The sequence below is a fragment of the Vicugna pacos genome, chromosome 4 (genome assembly GCF_048564905.1).
Source record: "Vicugna pacos chromosome 4, VicPac4, whole genome shotgun sequence".
NCBI lineage: Eukaryota > Metazoa > Chordata > Mammalia > Artiodactyla > Camelidae > Vicugna > Vicugna pacos.
Window position 1 is genome coordinate 36018460 of NC_132990.1, and position 17725 is coordinate 36036184.

A 17725-nucleotide genomic window follows, 5' to 3' on the forward strand; every position below is an offset into this window, starting at 1 on the left:
GAGTTCCAGTTGGAGTTAACCCAGGGGAGGGAAGGCTGCTATCAACTAAACAAGACAACTTGCATTTGCTTTATTCCTAATCACAGAATAACACGTTGACTTCTACAAGGGAGTTTATTATCCAACCACCAAGTTTCAAAGTCAGCATTTGCAGCCAACATTTTCTCCCTTCTGAAAGCCAAGTATCTGAGGGAGGAAGGAAGGAAATGTGAACGTGGATATGGCATAATAACATCCACCAGATGGCATTGCAAAATCTTATACCTATTGTTGGCTGGTTTTTTTTTTTTTTTTTTTTTTTTTTTTTTGGCTGGCTCTAAGTACACAGTCAGAATGTTTTTCCTCCCAAGCGCTTTACTAGTAAATATGTGAGTTTTAAACTTGAGATCTGAGTCAGAACAGTTCACTTAAGGCTGTAAACCATTAAGAATATAATACAGTGTCTTTCTTGGTTCTTAAACAGATGATAAGAGACTTGGGGGTGAATTTGCAGGTTCTATATACAAATGCCCAGCTGGAACTTGCTTAAGTTCTAAGTACAGACAAGCTTGGTAATGACAAATTACAGATACGCTTATTTCACCACATAGGGACTAAAGCCTTAAAGGAACGTATCAAGTCCCTACTGTAATTTTAAACACTCAATCTGAACTATCACAGCATCTTAATTACATTCATGTATGCAAAGATAAACACTGCAAATTTTCCTAAGAACTTTCATCCCTGCTTTTACAGTAGGCTGTCCAAACCCTGGTGAGTGGTCTGCAGCTCACAAGGGTCCAAAGAATAAAGCCATGTCTAATTGTATTTTCCGGGGCTATAAAGGATACCCCAAATATCCCACGGCAACCAGGATACTTTTACAAACAGCAGTAAATCTTAGTAAATCTGTGCCCAGTTTGGTGGACTAGTCTAAGTGGTAAACTCATCACCACTCTTTCTATTCCCCTCTGTGTTAAAAGGTTGGCTATCTTGCTGGGTGGAAGTGCTGAGTTTGTTTCAGAGGAGGCACTGTTCTGACGCCTACACTGAGCTGAAGCCCCTCAAAGTGAGCTGAAGTTTTCAGGGTGATCAGAAAAGACACATCTGAAAAGGAAGGGGCCCCTTACTGGAAAACAACCTCAACATAAAGACACTCACGGATTTCTAAGACTACCTTTGTTCTGGAGTCAAACCTTTGGGGTCCTTTTTAAAAAAGTTTTTCACGTGGAAAATTGTAAACATATACAAAAGCAGAGAGAATATGTAATGAACCATCTTTACCCACCATCTAGCTTCAACAGTTCTGAAGTTGTGGGCAACCTGCTTTCATCTATACTCCCACTTGCTAGCTCCCCCGCTCAATGCTGTATTGCTTAGATGCACAACCCCAGATATCACATAATTTCATCTGTGACTATTTCAGTAAAGATCTCCAAAAGGTAAGGACTTTTAAAAACACATAACGAATACCATTATTACTCCTAAAAAATGAACAATAATTTCCTATTGTCATAAAGTATGTAGTCAGTTCCAAACTTCCCCAGCTGTCTCAATTGTTGTATAGTTATTTTGTTAAATTGGGATCCAAACAAGGTCTACATATTCATGTATTTCCTAAGTCTCCTGCAACCTGCAGGAATTTCTTGTGCCTTTACAGTTATATGAAATAGGAACAAACTGCCAAAGAAGCAGAAGAGGAAATGTGAAGTTTTAGTGGATGCCTGTGGTCTTCATCTTCCTGGGAGACAGATAATTACAGTGACACACACACACAGAGGGAATATGAGAGAGGATGTTCTCCTATTAGTTGACCCAATGGATCCTGAGGCCAACTCTACATCTGCTTACTTGTGACTTCAGTATGAAAGCAGTAAGTCCCCACCATTTTTTGAAATTGGTTTTTAGTTAGGTTCTACCATTTGCAACCAAAAGAGTTCTAAGGCAAACTTCTCTATGATTTGGAGTATAGTGGCACTTTTCTTAGGGATTAGCACACAGGATGCCTTTTATAGAATTAATGAATCTGGGAAAGAGCTCACCTTGTAGAAGCTTGGTGCTTGAGCTTTACTTTTGCCTCTCCTGTAGACTCAGTCATAATTTGGATACAATATTTCACCTCTCTTCTAACTTTCCTCACCAGGAAACAAAGTAATGATAATATAAAATAATTTCATTAATGTGTTGTCAAAAAAATCAGCATTTGTAATCATTACATGGTAGGCCAGAAATTTACCTGTTTTCCACAGGCCTTTCTTTGGAGAAAGTACAAATTACAAGTGCAATTTCTATGTGTACAGCTTCAGCATACTAAAGGGCTATAGAAGCCCTAAAGCATTTAGACTTAGCAATTTCCAAATAACCTATACACTAATTACAAAGCATTCCTCCCCACTCAGTAAGGCAGGCCCCATTAGGACCTCTGCTAGATTATAACGTTCAGGCTCAACTCAGTTTCTGGCTGTTCAAAGACCATAAAACAAAATTCCTTCAACACAGTCTATGATTCATCCTTGTAATCAATTCAAGACTGGATATCTGCCCATTTACTCTCATGAGGGAGAATGTAATCAGCTGATGCCTCACTGGAATTTTATTCTTCTCACTCTTTAATTGTTTTCTCCCTTCTGGTGTCCATTTGGGATCTTTTCATTACCTACTGGCACCTCCATTGTGGAACTGGGAGAAAGATGAATGCAAGTGAAGGTCAGATCAGTCAGATTTAATATTTCTTGACAAAGTTGGTGAAAAATTTTAAAGTTGTAGATGGAAACTGAGAAGTTGTAAGATGTAATTGTTTATGTCCTCTTTGGATTTCTGTGATATGTACTAAAATATCAGGTAGTCATATATAGATAAATAAACAGGAAAACATGAAATTTGGAGTTAATGGGTTGGGAGTCCCCATTCTATAATTCAATTTGTCTGTTGAATCTTGCACAAGTTATTTAACCTCTCTGATTTTTACTTCGCAATCTGAAGAATGGAGATAACACTGCCCATGTTGTTCACTTTTATTTTAAATCTACCTCATTTGAAAAAGTATTTGAGGCCCTTGACAATTAAAAAAAAAAGGGGGGGGGTGTTTTGAGGCCACTACAAGTAAAATAAGTAGATGAGAAAATCCAAGGTGGTTTGAAAATAAAAATGAGAAGAAAAGAAAGCTGAAGTAAATTCAGGACACTGATAAGTCAGCCACCAGATTTAGCAGAAGTGAACAGAAATTTGCCTGTCAGTAATTAGAGTCAATTATAAGATGTGCACAATCTCTAAGCATACAAATTTTCTCAGTGAGAGTACAATTCTTTTTTGTCTGAAGACCTGAGGGACCAGCTCTTTTCAGATCTTCATGAGGCAGGTGCTGGATGATGACTAGGTCAATGTTCTCAATAATATTTGTACAGTGGACACATCATGTCTCCTGACTGCTGTCTCCCTTATTGTCCTTTTTGCTGACCAGTGACAAACAAACTCATCGAAGGGCAAGTCCGGAGACAATTCACAGGGGTGAGGTTTTCGCAAGGTGTGAAAATCAGGCTCCTGGATGGTTTTGATTGATTGAAAGGCCACATTTCAAATATTTAGAGGCATGGATGGATGGTGTATCTTTTATGCAAAATTTCCCCAAATCTTATTTCTTGCAACTCAACTTTTAATAAAATGTGGACAGCAAAGAGATTATGGCAATCAGTTTCTGGCAAGACCCAGAAGTGTAGATATTCTAACATGCAGAAGGGAAGACTAAGAGCCTTGTATGAAGTATAAGGAGCCTAAATAGGCTTGAATAACGGTCATCCCCCATCCCATCCAAAGTGCCCAGGGAGTGACCAGAGGCAAAGCCTCAGTCAAATTGTTCTGGGTCAGCTCCAATATAGAGAGTGGACAATCAATATCTGGGTGTTCTCTGCATTGGGAGCAAGACTATGATTATTTTAGACTGAAACGTTTTCAAAGCAGGTCTCTCTTGTTCATAGAGACCATCAAAAACAAATCTTAAAGCATGAGTGAACATCAAGGTTTAAGTAATATATGTCTTGGCAAAATATACCTTTAAAGAATTGAATGGCTTAACTGGCTGAGTAGGATTACTGCATGTAGACTTTCAGAATGTCTTGAGGATTAAATGAGATGGTATCAGTGAAAGTGTTTTGTAAAGTGCAATGAAAATCCTAGTTGCTGTTAAGGAACCTCATTTGTTTGACTGATCAGTAACTTGCTCTGCTGTTACGCTGGCTTGCCTGAGGGAGAACAACCCAGAAGTCATATGAGTAAGCAGCTTGACGTCGCTGCCCAGGAATAATGAGCCATGCTATTTTCCTGAAGACTCTCTGTGTCTTCACTGAAACTCTCCTGCATGGGGATGGCTGCACTCACCTCGTCCACTGATGGGTAAAGGGCGAAGAGCTCAGCCTGCCGGTTGGTCCTCCGGGCCTCCTCGTTCTGCTTCTCGAAGTCCTCGGCACTCACTTGTTGCAGGAGGTTTTCCAGCCGCGGGTCAGGCTGCAGGCTGCGCAGGTCGAAGTCGCAGGCAGTGATGGGGCCTTTCCCAGATACATCGCACAGCACGTTTAAGTGGCGGGGGCCGGCCTGTGACAAAAGACGCATCTTGGTGAGAGAGCCCATGGGTCTAAAATGAGAACTACAGGATCTGGGATGTCTCAAGACTGCTCCAACATGAGATTACAGAATCTGGCCTCAAGGAGTTTCTGACAAGAATGACATCATAGCTTTCTGGACTGAGTATCCTAAAATGACATGTCTCCTTCCCACCTGGAAGCAGCTCATTACTCATCAGGTGTAGCTACACCTGTTCTTGAGGAAAAGCTTGAAAACAGTACTGGATTGCTATTATCTGGGGGCATATTCTTTTCTGGAGATTGGGAGCAAAGCCTCTTATGAACCACATCATATCTCGTGCTCAAGCAGAACGGGACTGGAATAAGGTGTAAGGAAAAGGAGAGAGGCCTGGGGAATAAAGGGACCTCATCCTAATCTCAACTCTGGAACTTCGTTTTTGAAACTGGAAAATAAGGCTCTGCGAGGAACTGTTCAAATTAAACTTTATATAAACTCCAAAGCTGAACAGTAGTATGTTTCCGAACACTGAGATGTGAGCATGAGACACTTACCTACAGGACTTAAATAACAGTTATAGGAATAATCACCAGGAAAAAAAAAGAGGAATTTGTTATTCAACCAGTATTCACTCAGCTGCAGTGTGTTCGGAAAAAAAGCTTTTATTTCAGTCACAAAGTGGATGGTTTATTCCGTTAGAAGTATCTTGGAAATTGGGAGCTGGATACCTAACTACAGACTTGGCAAAAAATATATAACAAAATCAATAATATGTTGTAAGAATACAGATGGATCTATTATAAACACCTGTAAAATTCATGGTAAAATGTTATTCTCTAAGTTCTAATAAATGGACATACTTCTGTACAATATCTCTATAATACATATTTTTGGTGACATCAGTATACCTCATAAAAGTCCTACTCTCCTAGATCATAAATTTTACCTAAACTGCATGTGTTAGCAATAATCAATATTAATACTTTTGTTCATCTTAGAATTTATAAGATTACTGGGAAAATGAACTAGATTTCCTAAGACACTTCAGAAGGATGTAAAGATATATATATCTGTATCTCTCTCTCTATACATATACATCTGAATATCGATGTCTGTATCTATCTCCAGAATTAATTCTAAGACCACAACTGGACAAATGAGTAAAGATGTGAGGACAAGAGTATCTCTGGAACATTGTTTGCAATAACAAAATAATAGAAACCTAAATGCCCCCCAAAAAAGAAATGTTTGAGATTAAGAGATTTTGGAACTTTCATACAATGAAATGTTATGCAGCCATTAAAACAAACAAACAAACTGTGATGTAATCAGAAGAGAAAGATGGTCATATAATATTGTCTTGTTGATAAGAAAAAGGATGCTATACAATATTGCATATGATATGACCTAATTTTTATGAAGTACATGAGTATCATGGAGTCACATCATACATGCATTTAACTCATGTAAATTCAGACATTTGGCCTCACAATTCCACTCAATAAGCTGCATAAGAATGACTGACAGGGAAGATGTTGCTAGTCTGAGGATCTCGCCCTGAGGAGTATTAGTCTAATACTTAAAAACACACATCTTTTGTGAAACCCAGCCAATGGCTGAGTGCTCTGTTAGTGGGCTGGAGGGAGGAGTGTGCCTTTTGGGTGTACTGGTCGTTCACCTTTTGAATTCACCCCTGTATACTCAGCTCTGTGATTCGGTGTCTGCAACTCAGCGAATGGCATTTTTGCTCTGCTACTTTTCCCTTTAGGATCTGCTAGTGGGGAGCGCTCCAGGGAGACTGGAGGGCTGGAGAGAGAAGGGACTGGCCCCTTCCTCTCTGCCTGCAGCTCCTCTCACCTCTGTAGTGGCAGCTGGTTCCAGCCTTCAGTTTCTTCTGGCATCTCCAGAACAACCCTCATCTTATGTTCCTTGGAGGTATGAGCACCAACTGGGCAACTCCTCCTAGGTCTGAGTCCAGACTCCCAGCCTCTATGAGGTCTTTCCTCTGACACCACCACTGGCTAGACCACGCCCTCTCCTCAGATATTGGAGTCCCCACTCGAAGGCCCCTCTTCTGAGCTTCTAGATTCTGATAACTCCAAGCTCCCCCTGCTAGACCCACCATGGTTCTCAAACATGGTCCTGGGACCAGCAGTATCAGCATCTCCTGGGAAATGCTAATTCGAAAAGCAAATTCTCAAGCCCCACTCCAATCCAGGAAATCAGAAACTCTGGAGGGGGACTAACACTCTGTGTTCAAACAAACCCTTCAGGGGGTTCTGATAAAGCTTCAGTTTAAGAACCACTGTCAGAGGTCACAGCCCTAGGGTGGTGTGCTGTTTCTGGCAGTTACAATTTCTGTATGACTTCAGTTTTCCTTTTTGGTCCTCTCAGTCCTCCAAAATCTGTTTAACCAATTCCCTACATTAAATTTCTTCTGTGGAAGTATCTAGTGATAGTCTGACTGATACAAGGAATAGTTTAGTTGGTCATCTACATAAGGAAAACTGAATTTAGTAAAAAATTACTGCTGAAAAAAATCCCTTAAATCTCTCACTGAATAGGGTACAGCATACAGATATCCTATGCTTCAGTAAGCCCACCAGATTTAGCACTGGAATTGATGACCAATTCCTTTACAGACATAAGATGAAGTAGTCAGCCTGAGTGTAGCTTGAAAAATAGGTATTATTTAAAACCTCCAGACATCTTCAGCATGGTGAGATGCTTGTGTTATAAGGGTACCTGCAAGCTGAAAACTATACTGGTTTAGAAGAAGTCCTCTGCAAACTTGGACAAATTTCTTCCTTTATGTTTTATTTTTCTCACCTATAAAATGGACAGGTTGGACTAGAGCACTGGCTTTTAAATTTTTTTTAAATTGTGGTAAGTATATATGTAACATAAAATTTACCATCTCAAACAATTTTTTTAGTGTACAGCTCAGCAGTGTCCAGTATATTCACACTGTTGTGCAATCAATTCCAGAACTCTTTTCATTTTGTAAAATTGAAACTCTATACCCACTAAATAAAAACTCTCGAATCCCACCTCTCCCCAGCCCCTGGCAACCACCAGTTTACTTTATGCATCTATGAATCTGACCATTCTAGATACCTCAAATAAGAGGAATCATACAGTATTGGTTCTTTAGTAACTGGCTTATTTCACTTAGCATATCATCTTCATCCATGTTGTAGCATGTGTCAGAACTTCCCCCTCTTTTAAGGCTGAATAATAGTCCATTGTACGTGTATGCCACATTTTGTTTATCCATTCATCTGTCCAGAGACACCTGCTTGTTTCCCCTTTTGGCTACTGTGAATAATGCTGCTATGAACACAGGTGTATAGAATGCTGACTTTTAAACTGTAACTGCTCTGAAATAATAATAATAATAATAAAAATAAAAATAAAATAATAAAATAATAATAATAATAATAGTAATAATAACAACAGTAGCCAACATTTATTGGGCACAAAGTGTGAACTGGCATTGTCTTAAATGCAGTCAATACTCAAATAACTTCATGACCTAGGTACTTTTATTATCCTTGTTTTTTCCAGGAGAAGAAACTGAAGCCCAGAGAATTGAGTTATCCTGTCTGAGATTACAGAGTTAGTATATGGTAGAATCACAAAGAGAACCCAGGCAGTCTGCCTCAGGGTGGAGCTTTTAATCATGCTGCAGCCTGCCTTAGGCTGGGGGAGTAGGGGTCACCTCTCAGTCTGGGCTGGAATCGTTATAGGGGTGGGCCCAATCCCCCTCTCTCTCCCCCCAATTAAAGCCCCTCCATTTTAATCTATTTTAATTATTAGGCTTCTGGGTTTTAATTTGAACACCGATTTCTATAGCTACAAACGAATTAAAAAAAATACACTGACTCAATCAGTAGAGTTCCTCCTACTCTGATATTCTATGGGTCTGGACTTATTATTAGTTTAAAAAAAATTGACAGCCTACCATGGCAGAACAGTCCCGTAACCTGGTAACCATGTTTGTTGATAGGAAATACCTGAGCGCGGGGTTCACTGCACTCCAAGGTTTCTGACTCAAATGTCTGTTTCTGAAGCGTCTTGTGAAAATCTTTTCGGGATCCAGTCTTCTTAAAGCCGCAAATCTCCGAACTTCCTTGGTTTCTTTCATTGTTGTTATTAAGTAGGAAAGAGAGAGGGGTGGGGGGGGCAAAATCATTAGATTAAAAATAAAAGTAATGGCTTAAGTTTAGATGGGGTGCTGAAAGATCTTGCAAAGAGAGGACCAGTTGTAATTCTTCTCAACTAATTATGCACCAGTCCTAATACAAGGCTCTGTTGTAATGAGGTACAAACTTGCCTCCTGGCTGGCTCACTATTAAAGGCAGGAGTGGCCTGGGAAAATGCCACTTCAGAGGTGCGGTCATTTCAGCTACGGGGCATTTGGCTCCAAGCTGGAGCTAAACTATGAATCTACTGTAAGAGGCTGGCATAAATCTAGCAAAGTGCAGAAGCAGCAAATAAAGGTCGTTTGAAGATAAAAATAGAGGAAAACATTTAATCTCCACATCAATGTTCTTAGTAATGAATTAAAGAGACGAAACATGGTTAAGAAAAAATAGAAATAAGTGATTTATGTACCGAATATCTTTTGCTACCATCCTCCACTGCCACTCTCTGCACACCATTAAAATTATGCTTAAAAAATGTGCTGCAAAAAATATATGATATCACACATATGTGGAATCTAGAAAAAGCGCAAATGAATCTACATACAAAACAGAAACAGACTCACAATTATAGAAAACAAACTATGGTTACCGAAAGGGAAAGGTAGGGGGAGGGGTAAATTAAGAGTATGGGATTAACAGATGCAAACTACTATGTATAGAATAGATAAGCAACAAGGATTTACTGTATAGCACAGGCAACTATATTCAACATCCCATAATAACCTATAATGGAAAATAATCTGAAAAAATATATATCACTTTGCTGTACACTTGAAACTAACACAATATTGTAAATCAACTATACTCCAGTAAAAGAATGTGTTGCTATGGAAAGGATTTAATAAAAGGTCTAGCACTGTCACTGGAGAAAGAAATTAGACCATTACTAAAAAGGCAACAAATTTAAGTAGTCAAAGAATAACTACAGAAATCAATATGTGTATTCCCAATTTTTACGACTCAAAGGCTTCCTGGAAAACATGCTGTAAACTCAATCACCCAAATACACACCCATTTTGTTTGATTTCCCACATCATTAGAAAACCGTTGAGCAAGCTGGTAAAGGGACATGAAATGACGTTAGGATTTTTTAGGCAGATCAAATGGCAGAAAGATAAAGCAGGAACTGTAAGAGAGATACTAGCAATAATCTGATACAGTTTGTAACTTCTTGGGAGGGGTGAAGTGTTGGGTTATGCACAGTGGCTCACAGCAAGTATTCAACACTAAATGAAAGAAGTCAGTGGAGAGTTTGGGGGGGAGTGGGGAAAATAACTGCATGAATTCTATTTATATAACAGTCTGGAAAAGGCACAGCTATAGGGACAGAAAAGAGATCCATGGTTGCCAGGGTCTGGCCATGGAGAAAGGGGCTGACTACAAAAAGGCACGGGAGAATTGGGGGAGGGTCGGAGCTGTTCTACATCTCAATTGTAGCAGTGGTTACACAACAGCATGCATTTGTCCAAACACAGAGCTGTAATCTAAAAAGAACAAATTGTAATTACCTCAAAATCAATGGATAAAAGTTTAGGATTGTGCCTGGCATTAATTAGGATAATGCCTACATTTAATACTCATCAAATGTAAGCTCTGTTACTTTGCTATGATTTATTGTATTGTTTTACAGAATGGCAGACTCTGTGGAGGAGGAGTAAAGGCATTCAGGTCCTGGCTCCACAGGTTATAAACTGTGTGACCTAAGGCAAATTACTCTATTTCATTGTGCCTCAGTTTCCTTATCAGAAAAACAGGAATTAGAATAATACCTACCTCATCAGTCTATTGCATACAATAAACAAATTAACATATGTAAAATACTTAGATTTCTTGGCTTGTGGCAATAACTGAATAGATATCAGCTACTACTCATGATGTTTATTAAACAGTATTACAGAATATGGCTGAATTGTGCCTGTTAATTGACAAATAACCTAAATTAGACCAATGAGTAAGATACTCCACACAAAGGAAAAAAAAAAGGGACAACTCAGTGTCGTTGAAGATTTCTTTAAATTTAATGGTTAAGGGTAGATTTCACATCACAGACACTAAAAAACACACATTCATGGAAAAAAATAAGATTTGGAAAATCGTAAGACATACTTTAGAGCTTACCTAGTTTCAATTCAACCTATCCAAACTATCCCTTTCAAGTGAAATAAGATCTTCTGAAGACTTCAGAAAAAGCACTTATATTAGTCTGTCAAAGGAATGAACCCCAAATTCCATATCATATATCTTAATGCATCAAAAGGGGAAAAACTACTTTCCTCTGGAGGACTGTGCTTAATGAAGCCACTTTGCTTTCTATGGACATGCCTTTGTCATCCATAACCATACAGTCAAACGCTGATTTAGTTAGCTCTTTTATTCCTCAATTATCTCCTTGCTGATATTACATTTCTCTATAATATCTAGGGGTAGTCTTTTATGCCCTTGCTCTCTGTGATAATGGCTTTGAATCCCACTTAGGGGGCAGGGGAGTGGAGTAATGGCCACTTGTGTTCCCTCCCACTCTCATAATTCTATAGGACATTTGCCACTCAGGTTCTATAATTGAGACTTTTAAATCAGACAAATAGTGCTGCCCATGAAGGATAGAGGAAAGTTTTAGATTTTAACTTAACAGGGAAAGATTAAATGACACAGAAACACAAAATCCATGTTCTCCTTTTGGGAAAAATGTATTTTCCTACTTGAGATGTTTGTCTATTACTTAGACTGGAAGATGTCTTCAATGAATTCAGTGCTCTCTCTCTCCTGTCTATAGCACAAAGTTTGGTGTCCTTGCTCCAAAAATCACAGTGCTTTTCTCTTCATTGCACTTGAAAATGACCATTAATCTAATGAACAGAATGGTGCCATGGTTGCTTGTTTATCTCATCTCATTTCCATGTATTTTGACAATTTTGTATGGATTGCTGTTTGCTGGCATCCTTTGGGTGATAGTAAATATTTGAAGCATTATTTCTTCTGTCATTTTCTTTAATGAACTAAAAAGAGATTAACTTAAGAACGTGGTTGGTGTCTTGGTAGAGAGTTGAACTCTTAAGTAATTGAACTTGTTTACATGCTATTTATTCTTGGTGTATTATCCACAGTGACAGTGAAACATTTCGTGGGTGTTATGGGCAGCATCATAAAAGCCCTTAGACTTTGTCTTTCATCCTGGGTGATTAAGGTAATTCTGAAGGAAGGTCGTGCTCAAGGAGAGCTGGGATATCAAGGAATGGGGTATCATCTGTTTTATTACTCCATATTTTACTCCCAGTGAACTGGTAAACAATTAAAATTCAAACACATCAGGGCATATAATTCAGTTACTCCCAAAACACCATAAAAATGTCTCCCTGATCAATAATTGCTTATTATGACATGCATTTGTTGTGCTGGCTGTCAAGGTGCTTAGCTATTTGCTCTCTAAAAGTACGGAAAGCAAGCCAGGCGCATCAGCCTATGCAGTTACAAAGAGCAACCCAACTGTGGAAATCACTGAGCCACTCTTGACCTGTTAGGCACAGACTCCTCCTCCCCACGAATCCACTCCCACTACAGCCCAATTCAAAGGCCAGGTCTTGCACCAAGCCTGCCCTGATCTGGCCAAAAGTAACCGCTCCCTTCCCTGAATTTTCAAAGCATGCTGTTTGTATTTCTCTTAGAAGCTTTGTCATACTCTACATTACATTCTAGTTGTCTAAAATTTTATCTCCCCTGCTAAAGATGTGCCCTTTCTCCCTAGACTGTGACTTCACTGAGGATAAGGGTTCCTTTAGAGCTAGGAGTCTAGTGTGTTCCTCTTTGCCTCCTCTTTGGTGCCTTATTCTCAGGAAGTATTTTATAAACATTTGTTGAATGCAAGAATGAATTAAACTCTAACAAACAAATATCCATACCATGTTCCTCTCAGACAAGTGTTCCAGATCTATCAGATCCAATGCCATCTTTCTCTGGAACAAATATTTTATAATGCTGCCTATAATCCATCAACTTTCTCATTTTTAGAAGTCAATAAAATGTCCCAACTGTTATATAAAGGAGAAATAAAAAAAACACAATACATAAAACAGCATCATGTAAATATGCAAATCCCTGGACACAATTACCCCTGAGAACATAATGAAACAGCTGTTGGCACTTGCAGGACAAATCATTGTGGCTATGTAACACCTACACAAGCAGACTGCAACAGGTGTGTTGTATGGGTAACTCAAACACCACAAAGCAGTATTGCTGTCAGTAATGCGCTTTTTCCAAAATGGGGGAAAACTCTTGGTATAGCTCTAATCAGCACAAAGTTTAATTACCCCTGTATTTACATGATTGTTGTTTTCCTGGAAAATTCAGTGTAAAAATATTTGGAAGACGGTAGAGGGTCTTGGCTTGGACATACACAGACTGGTTTTTCACCTCCCTGAATATCCAGCAGGACAGTTGATAGTTGTGTCTGGATGCTGAATTTGGGATGATCCTTCACTGTGTGTGATGCCCCATGCACCGCAGGATGTGAAATGCAGCAGCCCACCCCAGCCACCGAGACAGTCAAACATGGAAGCATTAATTACCCTCACTGGCAACCACTGCTACTAAGGCACCAGAAAATTGGAATTCCCAAATCCTATTTAAACCATAGCCTCAGCAACACACCTGAGAAAGGAAATCCACAAAGACTCCCTGGAAGGGGTGAAATGGAACAAGTTTAGTCAGACCAACAGCCTCACTCCGGTGTCTAATTGTTTTTTGGGAGAATTCCACAAGTGGAATCCTAAAGTGAGCACTTTTCAGAGTTCTACTTTAGTTTTTGGTGAGAAGGTGAATTTCCCATATGAAAATAATACAGTTTAGCAGAAATAAGGATGTTAGGAGACTTTAAGTTCAACATATCCATAAAATGAGTGTATCCAGGTCTGTAACACATGCACTAGTATTGCGTCTAACGGTATTGTCATTGATGCTAACATAGCCATCATTTATTGAGCTGGTGTGTGATTGTCTTTGTTGAGATTCCCTGGAAGCTGAGCCCCAGACAGGAGCTCAGGTGCACGTGACTTTTGAGAGCGTGCTCTTAGGAAAAGCCTGTAAGGGAGATAGGGAGGCAGAAGGAGTCAACAAAGGATGAAGGCTCAGATAAATTCTTGGCCTGATACACAGGGCGTTCTGGAGGGGTCACACTACAAGTTGTCCTGCTATCCCACTTTGAGGCAAGAGGTGGGACTATGGTACCCCTTGTGCCAGTGCTAGTGCACCAGCCAGGCACTGGTCACCACCACCAACCCAAAGTGGGAGGTTAGGGGCCTGGGACGTAGAGTGAATTGCTCAAATGTCTCTGGGCACAACGGCTCCTACACTCACAGCAGCTGCAGAATGGATGCATGGGATAGAAAACGGGACCCAGAATATTCTTTACTACAATGCCAGGCACCTAACATGTATTATTTTCCTTTTATTTTGAAACAACCTCTAATTTACAGAAAATCTGCAAATACAGTACAAAGACTTTCTCCTTCCCCTAAACTATCTGAGAGGAGGCTGCTGACCTAATCCTCCATTACCCGGGAGTACTTTAGTGTATAATTTCTCCATCGTAATTGGCATACAACCATCACATTCAGGAAATTAATACTGATACATTATTTCCATCTAATCCTCAGATCCATTCAACTTTTACCAAATGTCTCAAAAATGCCCTTTAGAGCAAAAGGATCTAGTCGAAAGTCTTGCATTGCATTTAGATGTCACATGCCTTTAGTCTTATTTACCCTGAAACAATTTCTCAGTGTTTCTTTGACTTTCATGACCTTGAGATTACAGGCCAGTCATTTTTTTTAAGAAAGTCCCTTCACTTGGTTTTGATTATTGTAAATGCCTCATTCCTCATCCAGCTTTCAGTTTATTTGTATCAAAACGGAGTCAGTTTCCTATTCGACACATTTTAATTCAACATATTTTAATCCATTTCTATTATTTATGTTGGTGCTCCAGCCGTCCCCGATCTGACCAGTGTGAGTCCCTTCAGCTGGCCCTTACGTCGTTTTTATGCATCCCCAACAGCTACTGACCATTCCTGCCTTCCTCGCTGGGCTCAGTTACTCTCCTCACACCATGCAGAATGTGATTCTCTGTGCCAGGCAGCCCTTCTAAATGTGTGCCCTCCTCTCCGTGTCTGGCCTTCATCTCATTCTGGTCCTCCTCAGCCCTCTTCACCCTGAGGCATAGATGGTTACCTTGTTCTCATGATTTTTACACCAAATCATACAAGAAGGAAGGGAAAAGAAAGAGGAAAGGGTATGGGAAGAAGAGGAAAAAGAAGAAGAGGAACATGTATTGTTTTTCAATCCTCCCAACAAGCCTTCAGAATGACCAACATTTCCCCTCATTTCACACTTGAGGAAACTGTGGCTCAGAGAGATTAAGTCTCTTGCCCAGGGTCTCACAGCCATTACATAAGGAGCCAGCACCTAAATCCAAGTCCTGGATTCTACAGTCCAGATTCTGTCTACTCCACCATACTGCCGCTAAAGAGAATGCTCCCAAAATATGTTTGTTCTTTGGATTGTCCCCAAATGTGTCATAATAGTCTTCAAAGAAAAGTAACAGTTCTGTTGAGAAGTAATAGGTTGTGCTTATTTCATGTTAAGAGTCTTTCTACTACTTGGCTACTTCCCCATCTCTCTCTTGTCTGCAAATAGGCTCAACAGGAACATGGCTTTATTTGGTTCAGATGCCTGGGTGGGGTAATGAGGCTGGGACTCTGGTAGGTGGTGGTACCTAGCCAGCAGTCTCACCGCCTACCCCGTGGTGGTTTCTGCCTTCTGTGGCTGGCTCTTTTGAAATGAGTCATCTTGACATGCTTGCCAACCCTTGTCTTGTCCTCTCCAGCCAACTTTACCCTTGCTGCCACGGAGAGCTTTGCTGAGAGTTTAAAATGGGGAAGTAGAGGCTAAATCCAGAATGAGGAAGAGGAGCACACTTTGCTCTGGTTTCAAATCCCCAGCCGTGGACTACATTTAGTCTTGATGCTTTCCACCCCCCAAAGCCTGAGGGCTGGCACACACATAGGGTTAGAGAATACATATTGTGAAATGAACTTTTAACACTATTCTGTAACTCAGTTTAAAAAAAAAATGCCCATTTGTTAGTGTCTTTGGGGTCCACGTAAAGGATTCCAGAAAACATTCTAATAAAACCGAGGACAAAAAGGAAAGCGTCTGTGTGCACGAAAAATAGCAAAAGAACAAAAGCCAAATAAATTTCATTTCTCCAAGATTTGAACTTCTTTTAATAAGGAAATCTGTTTGGATTTCTTTCACGTATAGTGTATGAACTTTTTATCTTAAAATCTTAAAGAGAGAAGTGACTTGAGGATGATGGAGGCAGGCACATGGCTGTAACTGTGGGTGTGTGCGTGTGTGTGCGTGTACATGTTTATGTGTGTATCGGGGGGGGGATTCACTTGTAAATAAAACACTCTTGGAAATAAATGCATTTTATGAAACAAGACCAAAAACTAAAGCTGGCATAGTTCTGGTCTCCAAGGCTACCACACACATAAGCTAAGTTGCCTCCTGATTTTTATTTCTGTGGCCCAAGCAGGTTTCCTTATGAAGATATATGTGACATTGAACCCATGACATCAAAACCCTCTGGAGTGTAAACATCCTTAGAAAGGTAAAGGGCAAGTGTGAAATTTGAATTTGAATTCACGGTTTTCTTTCCTTCTTAGAATTAATTAATGTTAGTGCTTTCCTTTGGGAATGTTCCCTCTTAATATTGTATTTTTCAGGAAAACCATTCACTAATTCAGTGTGTTGTCATTTAGAGTACTGTAATCTTAAGAAGCAACTTAATATTTGCCCGTATTTGCCACTACTTAGATCACATGAAGCTTTTCATTTGAATCCCTAGTGAGAGCCCCCCAAAGTGATTCTGTACACTAGCAAAGCTGACCCTCCAGCACACATATAGATACTGCTGACTACATTTATATTGGTGAGAATAACTTAAGAGAAGCTGGTAGGTTTGTGAAATCCCATGTGAGGCTCTCTCGAAGATCTGTTAGAAAACAGAAAATAAATATTGTAATATAAATAAAGTTTGGTCACACATGGATCTACTCCTTTTTTACTACTACCCTTTGCACATGAAGAGCAACTGGAACTAAAATCATTTTCATAAACATTTAAAATAGTTATTTCTTCTGAGGAAGTGTTTGAAAAGGTCTCCCCAAATACATTTTTGTTAACTGACTTTTGTGAATAATATGATTTATGTAATTATTGCTTTATATATATTATATTTTAAATTTTGTTATTTTGCTGGCCTTCAGAATCCCAAAGCAGAAATTATTCTGAATATTTCTCTTGAAATCTTATATTATTTAGTCTCATTTCCTTATTCAGAGTGTAACTCATTCATCTATGTTACTGCATGTATTAGTAATTTGTTCCAATTTGTTGCTGAGTAGTACTCCATTTCATGGATGTATCAGAATTTGTGTATCCATTAATTCCATTGAGTGCAATTTGGGTGGTTTCTAGTTTTTGGAAATTACAAATAAAACTGCTATAAATATTTGCATACAGATTTTTATGTGAACACAGGTTTTTGTTTTCGTTGGGTAAAACCTAGGGGTAGGACTTCAGGTTGTATGGTAGGTATATATTTAACTGGGATTTTAGGACAGGTAAGGCAAGACAACTCAGCAAGAGAAAACAATATTATGAAAGTAGGTATAATAGCTTCTAGTTTAAAATGGTAACTAGAATAAGACTGGAGGAATTTAAATTTTATTTTAATCAGTAATATCCAGCATTGGCAAGGATATGGGGAGAAAGGGCAGTTTCATACCCTGCTGGTAATGGAGTGAATTATTACAACTTTTCTGGAGAAGAATATGGCAATACTTATCAGAATGTATCATGTGCACTGGTACCTTTTCTACCTCCAGAAATACTCACCCATGT

The 17725-nt window shown here is 39.3% G+C and overlaps 1 protein-coding gene across 3 annotated transcripts in view; it reads right to left on the minus strand.

Moving 5' to 3' along the window:
• DOCK8 (dedicator of cytokinesis 8) overlaps window positions 1–17725 on the minus strand; it is a 201185-nt gene that overhangs the window by 119292 nt on the left and 64168 nt on the right. For all 3 annotated transcript variants that reach the window (XM_072959507.1, XM_006217184.4, XM_072959506.1), the window contains 2 exons: window positions 8571–8694; window positions 4354–4566 (listed from right to left, as the gene is read on the minus strand). In XM_072959507.1, the coding sequence (XP_072815608.1) occupies window positions 4354–4566; window positions 8571–8694 (337 nt within the window). The remainder of the gene's footprint in view (window positions 1–4353; window positions 4567–8570; window positions 8695–17725) is intronic.